At 44.9% G+C, this 16,685-nt stretch overlaps 1 protein-coding gene across 2 annotated transcripts in view; it reads right to left on the bottom strand.

Annotated features, from left to right (window-relative positions):
- Positions 1-273: 273 nt before the first annotated feature.
- The window catches only part of UBAP1 (ubiquitin associated protein 1), a 61,556-nt gene continuing 45,144 nt past the window's right edge, over positions 274-16,685 (bottom strand). Inside the window, exons 3-7 of one of the 2 annotated variants that reach the window (XM_049773449.1) lie at positions 16,554-16,678; positions 8,723-9,652; positions 1,874-2,056; positions 1,078-1,179; positions 274-633 (exon numbers count right to left, since the gene is read on the bottom strand). In XM_049773449.1, the coding sequence (XP_049629406.1) occupies positions 493-633; positions 1,078-1,179; positions 1,874-2,056; positions 8,723-9,652; positions 16,554-16,678 (1,481 nt within the window). In that variant the 3' untranslated portion in view covers positions 274-492. The remainder of the gene's footprint in view (positions 634-1,077; positions 1,180-1,873; positions 2,057-8,722; positions 9,653-16,553; positions 16,679-16,685) is intronic. The other variant, XM_049773457.1, reaches the window with a different exon arrangement.

Genomic DNA, 16,685 nt, shown 5'->3' with positions numbered 1-16,685 from the left:
GAGACTTGCAGAACCAGTGTAACACTAAGAGACTTTGTTTAAAGGGAACCCTGGAAGAACCTTTCGATTGCACTCTATTGGGTTCGAGCTCAGACTCCCAGTATCAGGGAGGGAAGCATCTACCCCAATGCAGCAGTCTCTGGCCCTCCCATCCCTTCGCCCCATTTCCTTTTGGTAGCTAGGCCAGGTTTCGATGAAAGACGAACAGACTCCAGAAAAACTGGGAGTCTCTGGAGGGCCAAGGTGGGAAGGACACTTCTCAAATACAAATGCATTTATTGTGACAGAAGCCAATGAGTCTGGGGAGGGGCATCCACAGGCCCCAATCTTACACACTTCTCCCCTAGCTCAGGGTCTGGCTGGTCTAGGCTCACAGACTAGTGAGCAGTCTTCTATCCCAAAGACTATCTGGAAGTGTGCCCCTTCTCCTTCCCAGCTGGGCTTTCAGGCTGCCGGTGGAGTTCCGTGGCAGAGCGGTGGCAAGTTCTAGTCTCAGCTGGCACCCGCCCGAGCCATGAGTTCTTCCAAAGCATTGTCCTGGTCATTGTTGTACAGCAACAGAACTTCCTTAATGTCCTTCAGTTCAAAGCCCATTTCCTTGAATTTGCTCATTAACTGAAGAAATTCCATCATCTAAGGAATAGAAGAAAAAAACAGAAATATGGTCCACCACATAGCCCAGCTCAGTAGAGGGTCACTGCAGGGGCAGTCTGGGAGCTTGCCAGGGCCTGGAGCCCCTGGGAAGTAGAGGAAAGTGAAGAAGCCTCACTCGAGTCTCTCATCCTCAGCCCCCATCATTGCAAGATGTCCAACCCAGAAATGGGGACTAGGTACCTCACCAGTCCCTCTCCCTTTACCCCCAAAGTACAACCTGCAATTCAGGTCACTGTCCCTATCTTTTCCCTGCTCTAGTGGGTCTCCATCCCAACATTTCACTTGAGCAAAAAACATCCTGTTAAAATCTGACAGAACCCAAAGACTCAGTGCTTTCCCTGACTCCTGGCTGCAGTTTCCAATAGGAAAAGCCCAGGACAAATCTCTTTCCAGAGAGTTCCCATTAATCATGAAGGTTCCTACCTTTTCCTCCGAACACTGGTGCATTTCCAGAGCCTCTTCCACTAAAAGAGGATCAAAGCCCTTCTCACAGAGCTGTCCATGTGCAAAGAGATAGTCTAGAATCTGAGAAAAGAGAGAGGTTTCAGCACTCAGTGCCACACTGGTCTCTGCTTCCCAGAAGACTTCTAAAAACTAACAAGGGAGACATCTCTCTGCCATCCAGCTCTCAGTTCCAAATAGGATGGGTGTCCCAACTCAGGGAGCCTCGGGAGCCTCAGTGACAGTTGCAGAGAAAGGCATCTTTCTTTACAAAGGAGCTTCTGCCACTGCTATTCTAGACAATGTCCTGGGGGCATCTGACCTGGAATTTCCAGTCTAATGAGAGCTCTCAGAGGTGTAAAGAAGGGGAAACCAGGACTCAGTTCCCACAGATCCAACACTATCAAGGCGGTTTTCTTTTTTTTTTTTTTTTTTTCTTTTGGTTTTTGGCCCACACCCGTTTGATGCTCAGGGGTTACTCCTGGCTATGCGCTCAGAAATCGCCCCTGGCTTGGGGGGACCATATGGGATGCCAGGGGATCGAACCGCAGTCCATCCTACGCTAGCGCTTGCAAGTCCATCCTTACCTCTAGCGCCACCTTCCCGGCCCCAAGGTGGTTTTCTTAATGTTGATTTCCAAGCAGCCCCCAAAGCAAAAGCACCTGCAAATGCTGGTTTCCCCAACCAAACACCATAAATCCCAAAAAGACTTTGGAAATGACAATGGTCCCTTGTGTCAAGGGTTCCAGATAGTCTCCAGAGGTCTGAGACCCCTTACCTGCTCAATATTCTCCCCTTTCTTCTTCATGGCTCTCAGAACACACTCATATGAATAGCCCATGTTGACCACTGTCTCCACACATTGCCGCTCACTGGGAGACAGTGTGTGCAGTGCAGAACAGGCCTGGGGACAGCTGGAAGCGTTGGGCACTTGTGACATTAAGAAATTAGGATGTGTGACCTGGTATGAGAGAAATCAGACAATCAAGACCCAGCCCAGAACAGAAGACAGGTGGCCATTAGGGAGGTACAGACTGCTGGCCACACTTGGGGGGCCAAACACATGGAAATGACCCAGCATGGCCATTCTCAGCCCACATATGCTTCTTTACTCCTTCCAGAGCAGAGCTGGGCAAAGTCCTATGGGTGGCCCCAAGATTGAGGCCCAAACTGGCTGCATGACATATTTTCCATTTTGTTTCGAGTACCTGATGGTATTCAAGGGTTACTCCTGGCTCTGCAGCCAGGAGCCAAGCTCAGAGGACTAGATGGGATGCTGAAGATCAAGCCAACCTGGTTTGAGCTTGGCTACACACAAGGCAAGAACCCTACTGCTATACTATTTGGTCCTGTCACAACTTCACTCTTGAAGGAGGTTGACAGAGGAATGGGACAATAACAACACAGGACATGACATAACGACAACTTTGAATGCTGGGCATCTTTGATATGGAGCAATTAGGTGTGACCTGGAGGACTGGGGTGGGAGCTCTCAGGCTCTGCAGCTACATTACTGGCCACAGTCAAACAATCCTACACCTGGCTCCTGTCCCCAATGTGACTGCTGAATATAACCCTCACAAGGTCTTCTGCACCATGGCCACTGACTGCAATCTCAGACCAGGTCACATGGGAGCAAAGTCCCAGCTGCCTCATAACTCCGCCCAGTTCCCCAGAGAATGAGGGAAATGCTTTAGGCAGATGTGCTGTCCTAGAAGAAGGTGTCCAATGATTCAGTGTAACCATATATTCAGCCACTGGCTCCAGGCCTCAATGCCCATTTTGCATCTTCCCTCTCATGCCTAGGCAGCCCATTCAGCATTCCAGGAGGCATCAGGGCATAGGGATAGGTCTAGTCTGTCTCACACACACAAATGAAGAAGAACCCTGGAGGCATCGAACACCACAAGGAGCTGAGGGGCTGGGAAGAGGTAGACCTGGTGGTCCCCAATATGCAAGACCTAAAATGCACCGACTCCTCCTCAGACCCTCACACTGAACCACCTGCTGGGTTTGCTAAGCATTGCCAGGGCCCAGGGGCCCCTCTGAGTATCATGTGGAGTCCAAATAAAGAAAAAACAAAACTAGAAAACAGTAAAGTGTAATAACCAAAACACGGAGTAAGATAGTGGATGAGGGCCTTCCCCAACTTTCATAGGCCTCAGGCAGAATCCTTAGCTCACGGCCCCAGTTAGCTGAAAGCCCCAGTTAGCTGAAGCGTTAGCTCAAACCAACAGTGAAGCATGATGATACCAGCAGACCCTTACGTGGTCCCCCACTTTTTATTCTGTTTTCAGTCTTGTAAATGTGAAAAGAAAACCAAAGTCACCAAACATAAGAGCAAATCAGGAGACAAAACTAAGAACTTGAAATACAGAATACAAAAAGTGAAATTTCATTTAAGGGCTGTATTTTTTTGTTGTTTTTTTTTTTTAAGTTTTAAAATAATGAAGGATATGCCCCAGAAAGTACACCATGAACAAAGAAAATAGAAAAGGACAGAAAAATTAGGAAAATGGTCAAGGCCATCTAGCAGGAACTCCAGAAGAATTTCAAAAATCTAAGAATTACACAATAGACAAGCAAAACACAAGATTTTAGCAACTGAGCTGAGCCTTAGTTAGGAAGGATCAAGAAGGTCCTCCCACAATGACAACAGGGGTCACCACTGATAATTTTCCAATCTGCCAGAATGAAGGAAAGGATTACAAGCTTTTCTGGGGCAGAGGGAAAAGGCATTGCATAGGAAAGCTGTTGGTGAAACCTGCATACTTCAATGCAATGAGAAGCTTTTTTTTTTTTTTTTTTTAAGGAATAATGCCTTGAAAAAGCTTTTTTTTTTTTTTGGAGTTCCAGAGATTCAACCCAGGGCCTCACACATGCAAATAGAACAATGTTCTACTACTGAGCTAGCTCTCCCTGGCCCTATCTTGAAAATTCCTTTTTGGGGTGGGGGATAGGGGCTATGGAAGGGTGCTGGAAGACTGAGCCATTCCAGGCAGTGCTCAGAGACTATTCCTGCCCTGGTGGTGCTGGAGGACCAAGAGTGGGGCCAGAGACTCCAATCTGAATGTCAAAGGAATTCTACCTCTAGCCCTTCTAAATTCATTTTTTTTAAGTCAAGGAAGAAAGGAAGACTTCCTAAAGTAATGACAGCAGAATAAAGACTGTGCAGGGTGGGGATGTGATCGAGGAGCAGCAGATACCCTGCATGTGTGAAGCACAGTATGTAATACCCTACACCAGCAAAAAAAACTATCTGAATACCTAATAGGTAAGAAATTCTGTATGTCAGATTATTTTAGTACAATTTAGAAGCAAACTAACACTATTTACCGGGCATTATTAGTAAATCCACAACTCAAGAAATAGTGGGAAAGGCAGAACTAACTTACTGAGAAAGCACAGGAGCACCCCAGACTTGCAAGACAGTGAACCCAGGGGCAGGAAGAAGCCCAGGAAGGGGGACACTGCTCTGGGCTCAGAATAAAGGGGTCTAACAAGACTGTTCCCAGGGCCCGGAGATTTAGCACAGCAGCGTTTGCCTTGCAAGCAGCCGATCCAGGACCAAAGGTGGTTGGTTCGAATCCCGGTGTCCCATATGGTCCCCCGTGCCTGCCAGGAGCTATTTCTGAGCAGACAGCCAGGTGTGGCCCAAAAACAAAAACAAAAAAAAAACAAAAAAAAAGACTGTTCCCAAAATAATCCCACAAATTTCTCATTTCTAAGATTACTTTACATATAAATGATAAACTATAAAATCGACGTCTGAAAATGAAACCCAAACATTGAAGAAAGAAACTGGCACATCAGCCCAGAAAGCACCAGCCCAGACCAAACCCCACAATCAAGATGGTTAAAGAAACAGAACTCAGTGGGGCCGGCGAGGAGTCTGCCTTGCAAGCGCTAGCCAAGGAAGGACCTCGGCTCAATCCCCCGGCGTCCCATATGGTTCCCCCAAGTCAGGGGCAATTTCTGAGCGCTTAGCCAGGACTAACCCCTGAGCATATAACGGGTGTGGCCCGAAAAACCAAAAAAAAAAAAAAAAAACAGTTTAGGACAAGAAAGAGGGCAGCAAGTAGGGCTCTTGCTTTGACCATGTGACCCTGGTTCAATTCTTGACCCATATAAGGTTACCTGAGCAAAGAAACAGGAATATGCCTTGAACATTGCTGGTGTAATCCGGAAACAAAAGGCAAAGAATTTAATCCCAAATCCATGTGTTTGAGAAAGACCTATTGGTATACTGACTGGTCTCTAATGGTTACTAGAGAGGAGGAAAAGAAGGGAGGAAGCAAGCGAGAGGGGGGAAGGAGAGAAGAGAAGAGGAGGGAGGAGAATAAGAGAAAGGAGAGGGGCAGGGAGATAGGAAGCGGGAGAGAAAAGGGAAGGGGTGAGAGGAGGGAGATTGTTAGTGCGTACACACGTATGTAAATATATACATACTGGGTGGAGGGGTGTTGGCTGAGATTCCCTGATCTTTCAGGGTTTCTCTACAGCATACAATGAGTCATGAAGAGGAGTATCCCCACAAATGCCCAGGAGGAATGAGGCCGAAGCCCATTCCTAGGAGATAAAAAACTAGAATGTTGTGTGCTGTAGGCCAAGGTTCATGGAAGTTTACAAGCAGCAGGGCACAGTGAATGAACAAAAAGTTGCCTAGGCCCTTGCATTTAAAGTCTTACATGAAGCGCCTGTATGACAGCGAGCCCAGCTAGGCTCTTCTCTAGCTCTAATGACATATATGTGTATGAAATAATTTAAAAATAACCTGGAGGGGGCTGGAGAGATAGCACAGCGGTGTTGCATGTGGCCGACCTGGGAGGGACCCAGTTTGATTCCCGGCATTCCATATGGTCCCTCAGCCTGCCAAGGGTTTCTGAGTGCAGAGCCAGGAGTAATCCCTGAGCATGCTGGGTATGGTCCAAAAACCAATCAATAGTTAAAAAATAATAACCTGGTGGTCTCAGGTCCTCACTTCCAGGATGACTCAGGAAGACAATTAGGTGAGCCAGAAAGGGCTATGAGCATGTGCAGCCTGTTCTCTGCACCTGCTTCACAGATGGGTGTCTGAGGACAAGATTGAGAAGTAGGTGGATGGATGGGGCCAGAACAATAGAACAGTGGGGAGGGCAATTGCCTTGCATGCAGCTGACCCAGATCCTTGGCATCCCATATGATTCCCCAAGCCCACCAGGAGTGATTCCTGACCACAGAGCCAAGAGGAGTAAGCCTTGAGTACCAGGAGTACTCAAAAACAAAACAACAACAACAACAAAAAGAGTGGATGGAAACAGAGTAGAGACCACAGAATCTGAAGAGTCAGCTGAGGGTGCAACTGCAGGCCTGTGTGCACCCTGCTACTCCTAGCAAGGAACTCCCAGCCAGTTCCTTCCTAAGGGAAGGAAACCTTCTCTTGTCTGCAAGGACACCGCCCGGCTGCCCCAATGACATCTGCAGTTGCTACCTTTAAGACCCTCACCAAAGCCTTCATAAAGGTTTAGTCCTTAGGAACCTGTCCTAAAAAGAACCTGCCCTCTAGAAGAAAATAAATGGAAATTAAGCTTAAAGAAAAAAAAGAAGTAAATTGCTACAGCAAAAAGTTCTTGAGTGTTTAGGTTTCTGGACTAAATCATGTATCCTGTGCTGCTCATATAGGAACATTGAAAGCTAAGACCAGGGGCCGGGAAGGTGGCGCTAGAGGTAAGGTGTCTGGACCGCGGTTCGATCCCCTGGTGTCCCATATGGTCCCCCAAGCCAGGGGCGATTTCTGAGCGCATAGCCAGGATAACCCCTGAGCGTCAAACGGGTGTGGCCCAAAAACCAAAAAAAAAAAAAAAGAAAGCTAAGACCAAATGTTGTGGCAAATAGAGGGCCCCTGCTCTACCTGCAAAGCTGTGTGACAAAACCAAATGTTCTTCAAGATGAGCACACCCACAGCACAAAATCTGAGTTCCGGGCCCGGAGAGATAGCACAGCGTGTTTGCCTTGCAAGCAGCCGATCCAGGATCTAAGGAGGTTGGTTCGAATCCCGGTGTCCCATGTGGTCCCCCGTGCCTGCCAGGAGCTATTTCTGAGCAGACAGCCAGGAGTAACCCCTGAGCACCGCCGGGTGTGGCCCAAAAACAAACAAACAAAAAAAAATCTGAGTTCCAGTCTTTTTCTTCTTTTGCAATGATGAGGACTAAGCACAGGGCCTTACAAGGCAAGCATTCTATCACTGACTACATATTGGTCGACTTGCAACATTCTCAACAAGCATAAAACAGATTTTTTTTGGGGGGGGGGCTTGAGTCACACCTGGCAGTACTCAGGGGTTACTCCTGGCTCTGCGCTCAGAAATCACATCTGGCAGACTCAGGGGACCATATGGGATGCCGGGATTCAAACCACCATCATACTGGGTGCAAGGCAAACTAACGCCCTACCGCTATGCTATCTCTCTGGCTCCCATTGAAAGAATTTTGTTTTGTTTTGTTTTTGGGTCATATCCGGTGATGCTCAGAGGTTACTCCTGGCTATGTGATCTTAGAAATCGTTCCTCGCTTTGACTGGCTTTAAAAAAAAGAAAAAGAAATCACTCTTGGCTCGGGGGACCATATGGGACGCTAAGGATCAAACTGAGGTTCGTCCTAGGTTAGCGCATGCAAGGCACCTTTTTTTTAATCGCATAAATTGGATACTTTTTTTTTAATCACATAAATTGGATACTTTGGGGAGGGGAGCTGGGGGGTGATTCTTTTTGTTTTGTTTTTGGGTCTCATCTGGTGGCACTCAAGGGGTTACTCCTGGCTTTGTGCTCTGCAGTTGTTCCTGACGGGCTCAGGGGACCATATGGGATGCTGAGGATCAAACCCAGGTCTGTCCCGGGTCATCTGCATGCAAGGCAAATGCCCTACCATTGTGTTATCACTCCGGTCCCTGGACAGTTTTTATTATTTTAATGACACAGGGAGACTGCAGATAAAGCACTTGCCTTGCACAAAGAAAACCAAGGTTGAAACCCAATATGTTTGATCCTCCAAGCTGTTCCAGGAGTGATCCAGGAGTGAACACAGGGGCAGGAAAAAGTCTTGAGTACCACAAGGTACAGCCACTAAATAAATATAACCCCATCATATAATAAATATGAGGCACCATTCGGTCTGAAGCCATTTTTTTTGGTTTTGAGGTCACACCCGCTGGCACTCGGGGGGTTACTCCTGGCTCTGCACTCAGAGGTCGCTCCTGAAAGGTTTGGTGGACCATATGGGATGCCAAGATTCAAACCACCACCCATCTGGGGTCGGCTACGTGCAAGGCAAATGCCCTACCGCTGTGCTATCTCTTCGGCCCCCAGTCTGAAGCGATTTTATTCCACTTTGACCCAAGATACATAGAAGAATCACACTTCAGAGCAGCAGGAACTGATAGGCAGGGTAAAGACTATGCAAATTTGTATGCAACGTTAGGAGGAAAAAAAAGTTATGGCAGCAAATGTTGCCCAGTCTAAGTCAAAGTAATACCCTCATCCTCAGGACTACTAACAAGCCTCCGGTAAGCAAGGCTAGTTAAGTTTGGCCGCTCCTGGATGGACCCCTGTGGAGTTCTCGTGGAGTTCAAATTGAGGGGGGCTTGACAGGCTTACCGTGGGACCTGTTTTCGGAGGTGATGATTCTTCTGTGCACACAGACAAGACAGAAAGGGAAGGCATCTGGGAGATGAGATCCGAGGGAGGCAGGGTCGGCACCTCGGTACCACTGTCTGAGTTCAAAGCGGAAAGCCCCAGGGTGTGATGCCCATTGAGCTCACTGGCACTGCTTTGGGTAGAAGGTTTCCGGGAACTCTGGTACGGGTCATCGCGGAGGCAGGATGTGCTATGGAAAGTGCTCGCCAGCTTGGCTGTCTTCTGGCCGCTGTCCTCAGAGTCTAGTTTGGGAAAGGATAGGGATTTGATATTGCTCACTGTGGGGATGGGGGGCAGGGGGACTTTGGAAGACAGCGACATCTTCTCACAGCTGCCCAACTGTGGTAAGGTTATAAAGCCATTAGGTTTGTGGAGAGGCTTAAAATCAAGGGTGGCCTGCTCCAGCGAAGCCAGGACCTCTTCATCCTGTAACACAGATCCAGAGCTTCCTTGAGGCAAATTAGTGTCCAATAACTGAGCCATGAGGGGTCCAGTGGTTCCTACGAGAATATTTCGCAGTTCTTCTTTCTCATCAATAGTCTTCAACTCCAGATTATCAAACGGGTCTTCCTCACACTCAAAGTCAGCAGGATTGAAGTCTGCTTTTGTATGGGGAGGGCTGAGAACTTTCTGCTTCGTGGCACTGCTGCTGACTCGAGTGGGGGTGAGGATACTGTTGTGCTGTAAGCTGGCAAGGATCGGATTAAAGGGGGGCGGCATCGTGGCTGTACTGGGGATCTTGGAGAATTTGCTGTCGCCCTCTGGGCCACTCTTGGAATTCACTGTAGCCTCTGCTTCCTCAGCCCTGCGTTCGGCTTCCTGCTGGGCTTCTTGGATCTTCTTAATATCGTCAGCCCACTCAATGGTCTTCTTTTCCAAGGAGAAGTCATACTGCAAAGAGAAAGCAGAGAAGATTTGGAGCCCAGTAGCTGTCCTCCCTGCCCAATTCACTCTGGCTCGAGAGAAGTGGGCCAAGCAGCAATTTAAGGCTTTGGGCAAGCACACTGGGAAGGCTCCTGATCTCCTTACAAGATACACTGCAAAGCACACTGGACTCCCAGCCAACCTCCAGCCTGAGCGTGCTCATGCCACCTTTACCTCCCCACTCTAGCCAGTTTCCTTCTAGAATTCTTTAGTCATAGTCACCTCCTGCTGGAAGCATTTCTCCTGGCCCTTTCCTTCCTGAATCAGGAAAAGGAAACAGCTGATCCAGGTTTGATCCCTTGGTATCACATATAGTCCCAAACTGATTGGGTTGCCACCCTCTCTTCACAAAACAACATTCCTCAGCAATCCCTAGGAAACATCTACCTTGTTCCTCCCCACAACTACACCAGGCTGCAATTCCCCCATATCATTATAGTGCTCCTGGGGGTGGCATCATATACTCTGAGAAACACCACTGTAATTCTATTAGCCTCCTTATCCTTAGATTCTGAGCTCATGTGATCATATTTTGCCCTAATCTTTCTGTGAACTTCCCAACATTGCCACAAGCTTCCTGGGAGAGCAACTGGGTTTTGTCGTCCCCTTTGAGGTTCTCCTATCTCTAAATAGGTCCAGCACTCAACAATGATAACAATGACAGCCTAAAACATTTAAGGATCTTTCACATCTTCAGTCTCATGGTTTTCTAAACAACCCTTTAAAAGGGGCTAGAGTGATAGCACAGTGGATAGAGCGTTTGCCTTGCACACAGCTGACTGGGGCTCAATTCCCAGCATCCTATATGATCCCCCAAGCCTGCCGGGAATAATCCCTGAGCACTGCTGATTGTGGCCCAAAAACCAAAGCAATTTTAAAACAAAAAAAAATAAAAACTGATGCTACTGCTACGGTCATGTTATTAAAGCTCTGATCAATGTCCTAAAGGTGGCAAGTGGTAGAGCCCAGATCTGAACCCAGTGAGTCTGACTATAACACCAAACTTCAGGTATTCATCTTAAAATAGCACCCAAACTAAACAATGTTTTTGTGCACCTAGCAAGGTTGGAGAGAAGGTAAGAGTGAACAGGGGAAAGGAGGGGAAAGAGGTAGTATCAGTAGGTCTTTCAAGAGACCGAGAGCAGAAAAAAAAAAAACAAGTGCTTCTGCATCACCCACATCAAACAACATGAGAAAAGCCTGGAAATACTCATGACAGTAAATTCATTTACAGGCTGAATAACAAACTCACAGGGTGATATACAAGTGCAGGAGCCTGGGCTGCATTCCTGCTAGAACCTGCATGGTGGTGCCTCAAGTACCAACAAGAGCACTATGCCAGAAGCAATCCCATCAGATATGGCCCAAACACCAAAAAAGAAGAAAAAAAATTTTTTATTTATATTTTTGAGCCAGCTACTAGTCCCAGAAAGATATGGGGGAATCAAAGAGCTTTCTTTCTACCATGAATAAAAACAGTGAGTTGCAGCACAGGGTTTCTAACTGAGAAGAAATCCAATTTTGCAACTATTTTTCCCCTCCAGAAAAGTGGTAATCAGCTCCCAACTAACTCAAACTGATCATTTCTTTTATTTTTCCCTCCCTCCCTCCCCTCTTTTATTATTTTTTAATAAAACATTTACTGATCTTTTTTAAATTAGCAAAATAATATTGGCTACTTGGAATATAGGGGAAGAACACCAGGAAAATAAAAGAAATATTAGTGAAAAAGAATGTGTTATAGTAAATAACAGCACCTAAAACTTACTATTATAAATGTATTATTTTTGAATTCTCAAGAGCAACTTTTGACGTTATTTACAGGTGAGGATTTAGGAGCACAAAAACATCTTACGATCACAGGGCAATTCTAGGCCAAACATGAGTGATGTCAGAGCCTGCTTTGAATAATGATACTGTGGCACCACAACACCCTGAAATTGAAGCATATCTGAAAGTTTTCACTGGCTTAAGGGTTAAAGAGATTTTGGACTCACTTTGATGAAGTGGGAAATCAAGTATGTTTTTATCACGCAAGGACAACTTCTGTAACACCCAGAAGCTCCCACCTGTTGGTTTAGATGCAGGGGTCCTCAAACTTTTTAAACAGGGGGCCAGTTCACTGTCCCTCAGACCATTGGAGGATCTGACTATAGTAAAAACCAAAACTTATGAACGAATTCTTTTTTTTTTTTTTTTTTTTTTTTTTGTGGTTTTTTTTTTTTTGGATCACACCCGGCAGTGCTCAGGGGTTATTCCTGGCTCCATGCTCAGAAATTGCTCCTGGCAGGCACGGGGGACCATATGGGACACCGGGATTCGAACCGATGACCTTCTGCATGAAAGGCAAACGCCTTACCTCCATGCTATCTCTCCGGGCCCATGAACGAATTCTTATGCACACTGTATATATCTTATTTTGCAATGAAGAAACAAAACAGATACAAATAAAGTATGTGGCCCGCGGGCCATAGTTTGAGAACCACTGGCAGAGTTAGCTGGAGTCATCACTGAATAAGGGGAATCTGACAAATCCCCCAGGGTAACCGTAACGTAGTGGAAAATTTAAGGGAGGTGTGTATAAATAGAGAACAAAGCAACTTAGCAGCCAGCTCAGTAATGTAGCTCAGATCTGGATTTCCTCTACGTTATGTTGTTAGTGGGAGCAGGAGTAAGGTGAGCACTGTACCATGCACCTAGTGTTCCACACTGAGCAATTAAGTCAAAATTTCCAAGCAAAACCTAAAACAGCACATGGGTCCACTTTATATAGTTTAATATCCATGTGTTTCTACATTGGCATTCAGTTCAGTTCAGCCGCCTACCTCTTCAGCTCAGCTGTGACTTGTGGACTGAACTGAAGCACCGCCCCCTTCAGCCAACAGCAGAAGACGACTGGAAACTAGTTGTCTAGTCAAGTATACTTGAGGGCTTCAGCTCAGCTGTGACTTGTGGACTGAACTGAAGCACCACCCCCTTCAGCCAACAGCAGAAGACGACTGGAAACTAGTTGTCTAGTCAAGTATACTTGAGTATATACAGTGTTCCTGACAGTACTCAGGGAACTATTTGTGGGTGACAGGCAGCAAACATGGATCAGCTATGTGTAAGGCAAATGAATAAATGCATTGCATGCTGTACTCTTATTTTTTTTATTTTATAGCTAACCCTTAAACAGTAGAATCAGAGTTGGCCATTCATACATCTGTCCACTTCTGAGGTTAGTTAACTCTGTCGATGTAGAAACATATGAATTTTAAATAACTATAAAGTGGACCCATGTGGTTTTCTGTGAACTCTTTAACCCACAATATTCTGCGCTTTGTATGAGACCGACAGCAGTAGTGATGACAATGTCTATGCTGATACCCTCACATCAGATAGAGCTGAATCTCTGTTTGGACATACAGATGAAGGACTTTAACCTTTGTGATTTAGCTTGATTACCTGTTAAGCTACGGTTTTCTGCACTTTATTTAAAGTTTTAAAGTTACTGTTGCTAGTTTACAGTTTTTCTTTTTTGTTTGTTTGTTTGTTTGTTTTTGGGCCAAGCTGGTGATGCTCAGGGGTTACTCCTGGCTATGCACTCAGAAATCGCTCCTGGCTTGGGGGACAATATGGGATGCCAGGGGATAAAACCACGGTCTGTTGTAGGTTAGCGCATGCAAGGCAAACGCCCTACCACCTATGCCACTGCTCCATTCCCTAGTTTACAGGTTTTCTTTAGCAATAAATATTGAAAAGCATTTAATCAATTATTGTAATTCTTTTGGGTATATATTTTTATTTTTGAAATTTACCAGTGGATGCTGCATTTTCCACCTCAGTTTATACTCAAGTCACTAAGTTTTACCAGTTTTTAAGGTAAAATTGGGGGGTAAGCTTATAATTGAGTATATACAGTGAGTCCTGAGCACAACTAGGCATGTCCCCCCAAAAGTAAATAAATAAAACAAGACAGATAATAACAGGGGTTGACAAGATATAAAGAAACTGAAACCTTTTAGCAATGCATGAGAGAATGTAAAATGGCAGTCACTTTGGAAAACAATTTAGCAGTTCCTTTTATCCAAAAGATAAAAAATAAAATAAAATGATCCAGAGATTCTAATCTTATGAATATATTTTTCCCCCAGAAGAAAACTGATGGCCTGTCTGTCTCCTGTCTCCACACAAAAAACTGCAGGTGAATGTTCATCGCAGCATTACTCATATGTTCACAACGTGGAAGCCAGAAGATGAACAGAAAATATGATTCTAATAAATTAACAGACAAAAGATGGTATCATCAGTGAGTTAAAAGAGTTCTTATTTATACAAGGATAGATCTTGAAAACAATCTCTTAAGTGAAATAAGCCAGTCACAAAAGCTCTATGTTCTATCATTTCATCTATACAGTACGTTCAAAATAGTAGATCAGAAGCAGAAAGAGAGGGTTGAGTGGGGGAATCAATAGTGCATGGCAACCGATGGGCACTAGATTTTTTTCAAGTAAAAACGTTCCAGGGTATGGACTTGTGCTTCATTTCCCTTTGGGGCCAAGTGTTAGTGCTGTGCACACATGTTGCCAGTCCACACATATGGTGCCCAAGCCATGTCGCCCACATCTCCCCTCATAAAATAAGAGCTTTCCTACTTTAATTCTGGGGTGTGTACCAGGGCTCTCCCTACCTTTGGAGAAGCCTGTGCTCAACCTTGAGTGTGTTACTCTTTCTCCCTCTCATCTCTTCCTCCAGATTTCCAAATAAAACCTGTTTTTATTCAAAAACAAAACAAAACAACAACAACAAAAAAACTCTGGGGCCCAGAAAGATAGCACAGCGGTAGGGCATTTGCCTTGCACACAGCCAATCCAAGACAGATGGTGGTTCAATTCCTGGCATCCCACATGGTCCCCGTGACTGCCAGGGGTGATTTCTGAGCACAAAGCCAGGAGTAACCCCTGAGCGCCACTGGGTGTGACCCCCCCCCCAAAAAAAAACAACTCTGGTTGAGTGAGACAGCACACAGCAGCCATGCTAGGTTCAATCCCTGACACCCAATGTGGTCCCCAAGTCCACCAGGAATGATCCCTGATCAGAGTCAGGAGTAATCCCTGAGCATCACCAGGTGTAGGTCAAACGTTCTATTGTGATCATCATTAGATAGTAATGATGACTATATTACTCTGTGAGATATACTAAAAACTACTTATCTGTAATCTTAATGTTATGTTCCATGAATTATAGCTCACATTCTTACAACTCTTTAACTCTAATATTCTTTAAATGTAAAAAAAAAAAAGAAAAATATTCTTTAAATGTGCATACTTGCCAGCAGCGTGTCCAGAGTGTTCCAAGTAATATGAAGGAGACTACTAGACTACTGTGACCTTTGACTTCTGCAGTTACCCAAGTTTGGGAAAGCTTGAAACAAAGTGCCATTATTCAGCTTTCCCAATAAATGACAAAGAACAGAGTTTACTCATACAGAATAATTGTATCCCAAAAAGTATCTGAAGTTACCCACTCTAAAGATTACTGTACGATAAACAGGCTAGAAGATTTTAAAAAAGGGAAATTTTTTAGAGTGACATAATTATGCTTAACTCTCAGAAACACTTCTCTCCAGAGTCTTGCATCACAGGATGAAGTGTTTCAGTGACTAGTGTAGCTCTGTCTATGACTTCTCTCATTTCTGAGCACCCAGTGAACTAATAAAGGTATTTATCGTCAGTACTAGGAAAGCAATGCTAATAAGCAGATATTCAATTAATGTGTTTTGAAGGAAGGAAGAAAGGAAGAAAGTCCTTATAACATAGGACTACTTGAACTTCCAAGAAGTTTGGAGACCAAATCAACAGTTGGCACATGCATTGCAGGCAGCCAACCTAGGTTCAATCTCTGGCACCCCACATGGTTCTCCAAGCTCTCCAGAAGTGATCCTTGAGCACAGAACCAGGAGTAAGGCTTGAACACTCTCAAGTGTGCCAAAAAAGTAATAATCTTAACTGAACTTTTAAGATGAGTTATTAAGAAAGAAGCTATTGAAAATTTGGCATTTAAACATAGTCTAGACCAGGGGTTTCCCAACTTATTTTGTCTACCACCCCCATTTTCAGAAGAAAATATCGCTTTTCATTCCCTGGAAATCTACCTCCTTTAAGTAAATAAACATAAAGTGATTCCCAATTCCACCTGTGGCTACTAGTGCCCTTCCAAATTTTTCATGCACCAACCCCAACTATCTACCACTGGGGTAGAAATCACCTCCTTTGGAAACACTGGACTAGAGGAATAAATGGTAAATTTAACTGGAAGACATTTTTAGTATGGCGAGAAAGATAAGAATATTCAAGTGAAGAGACAAACTTATGAGAAAAAAAAAAAAAAAACACAGTACAGGAGCTGGAAAGATAGTACAGTGGGAAAAGTGCTCGCTTGCCTTGAACAGAGCCAACCCAAGTTCGATTCTTTAGTCCCCCAAAGCACTGCCACGAGTGATCCCCCAGAATAGAACCAAGTGTGCCCCAAGAAAGAAAAGGGAGGGAAGAAGGGTGGGAAGATATCACACTCTCTTCAGTCACTGGAAGATAATCAGGAATGAATAAAGCAAAGAAGTAGATAAGCAAGCCAGATGGGCAAGGGAGATTTGTTCTGGAAAGGGCACAAAATCACAGGAATATACACAACCTGACAAATCATACAAGGTCTGTAATAGATACATAAACCTAAAAGCCAGTGTGAGAGCCAGTATCAAGTAGGCATAAGAACAGTAAGAAACACATACAGGAGATTGAGGTGGCTTTGTTCTAGTTCACTACACATCAAATGCTTAGTCTTTAAATTTTTTAAGTGCACTAAACTTGAACTAAAAATCACCACTTACCTGTACTTCTCTGACAACCTGCAAACAATCGGGCAAGGAGAAGCCAATAGGTAGACCAACTTTAGCTGGTGTTTTGAATTTGTCTCCTATCTTAAATGGGACATCATCAAGGTAACTGAAAGTCCCTACAAT

This window comes from Suncus etruscus, chromosome 1 (assembly GCF_024139225.1).
Source record: "Suncus etruscus isolate mSunEtr1 chromosome 1, mSunEtr1.pri.cur, whole genome shotgun sequence".
Classification (NCBI taxonomy): Eukaryota; Metazoa; Chordata; class Mammalia; order Eulipotyphla; family Soricidae; genus Suncus; species Suncus etruscus.
Note: the sequence above shows the minus strand (reverse complement) of the source record. Positions and strands in the feature narration are given on the sequence as shown.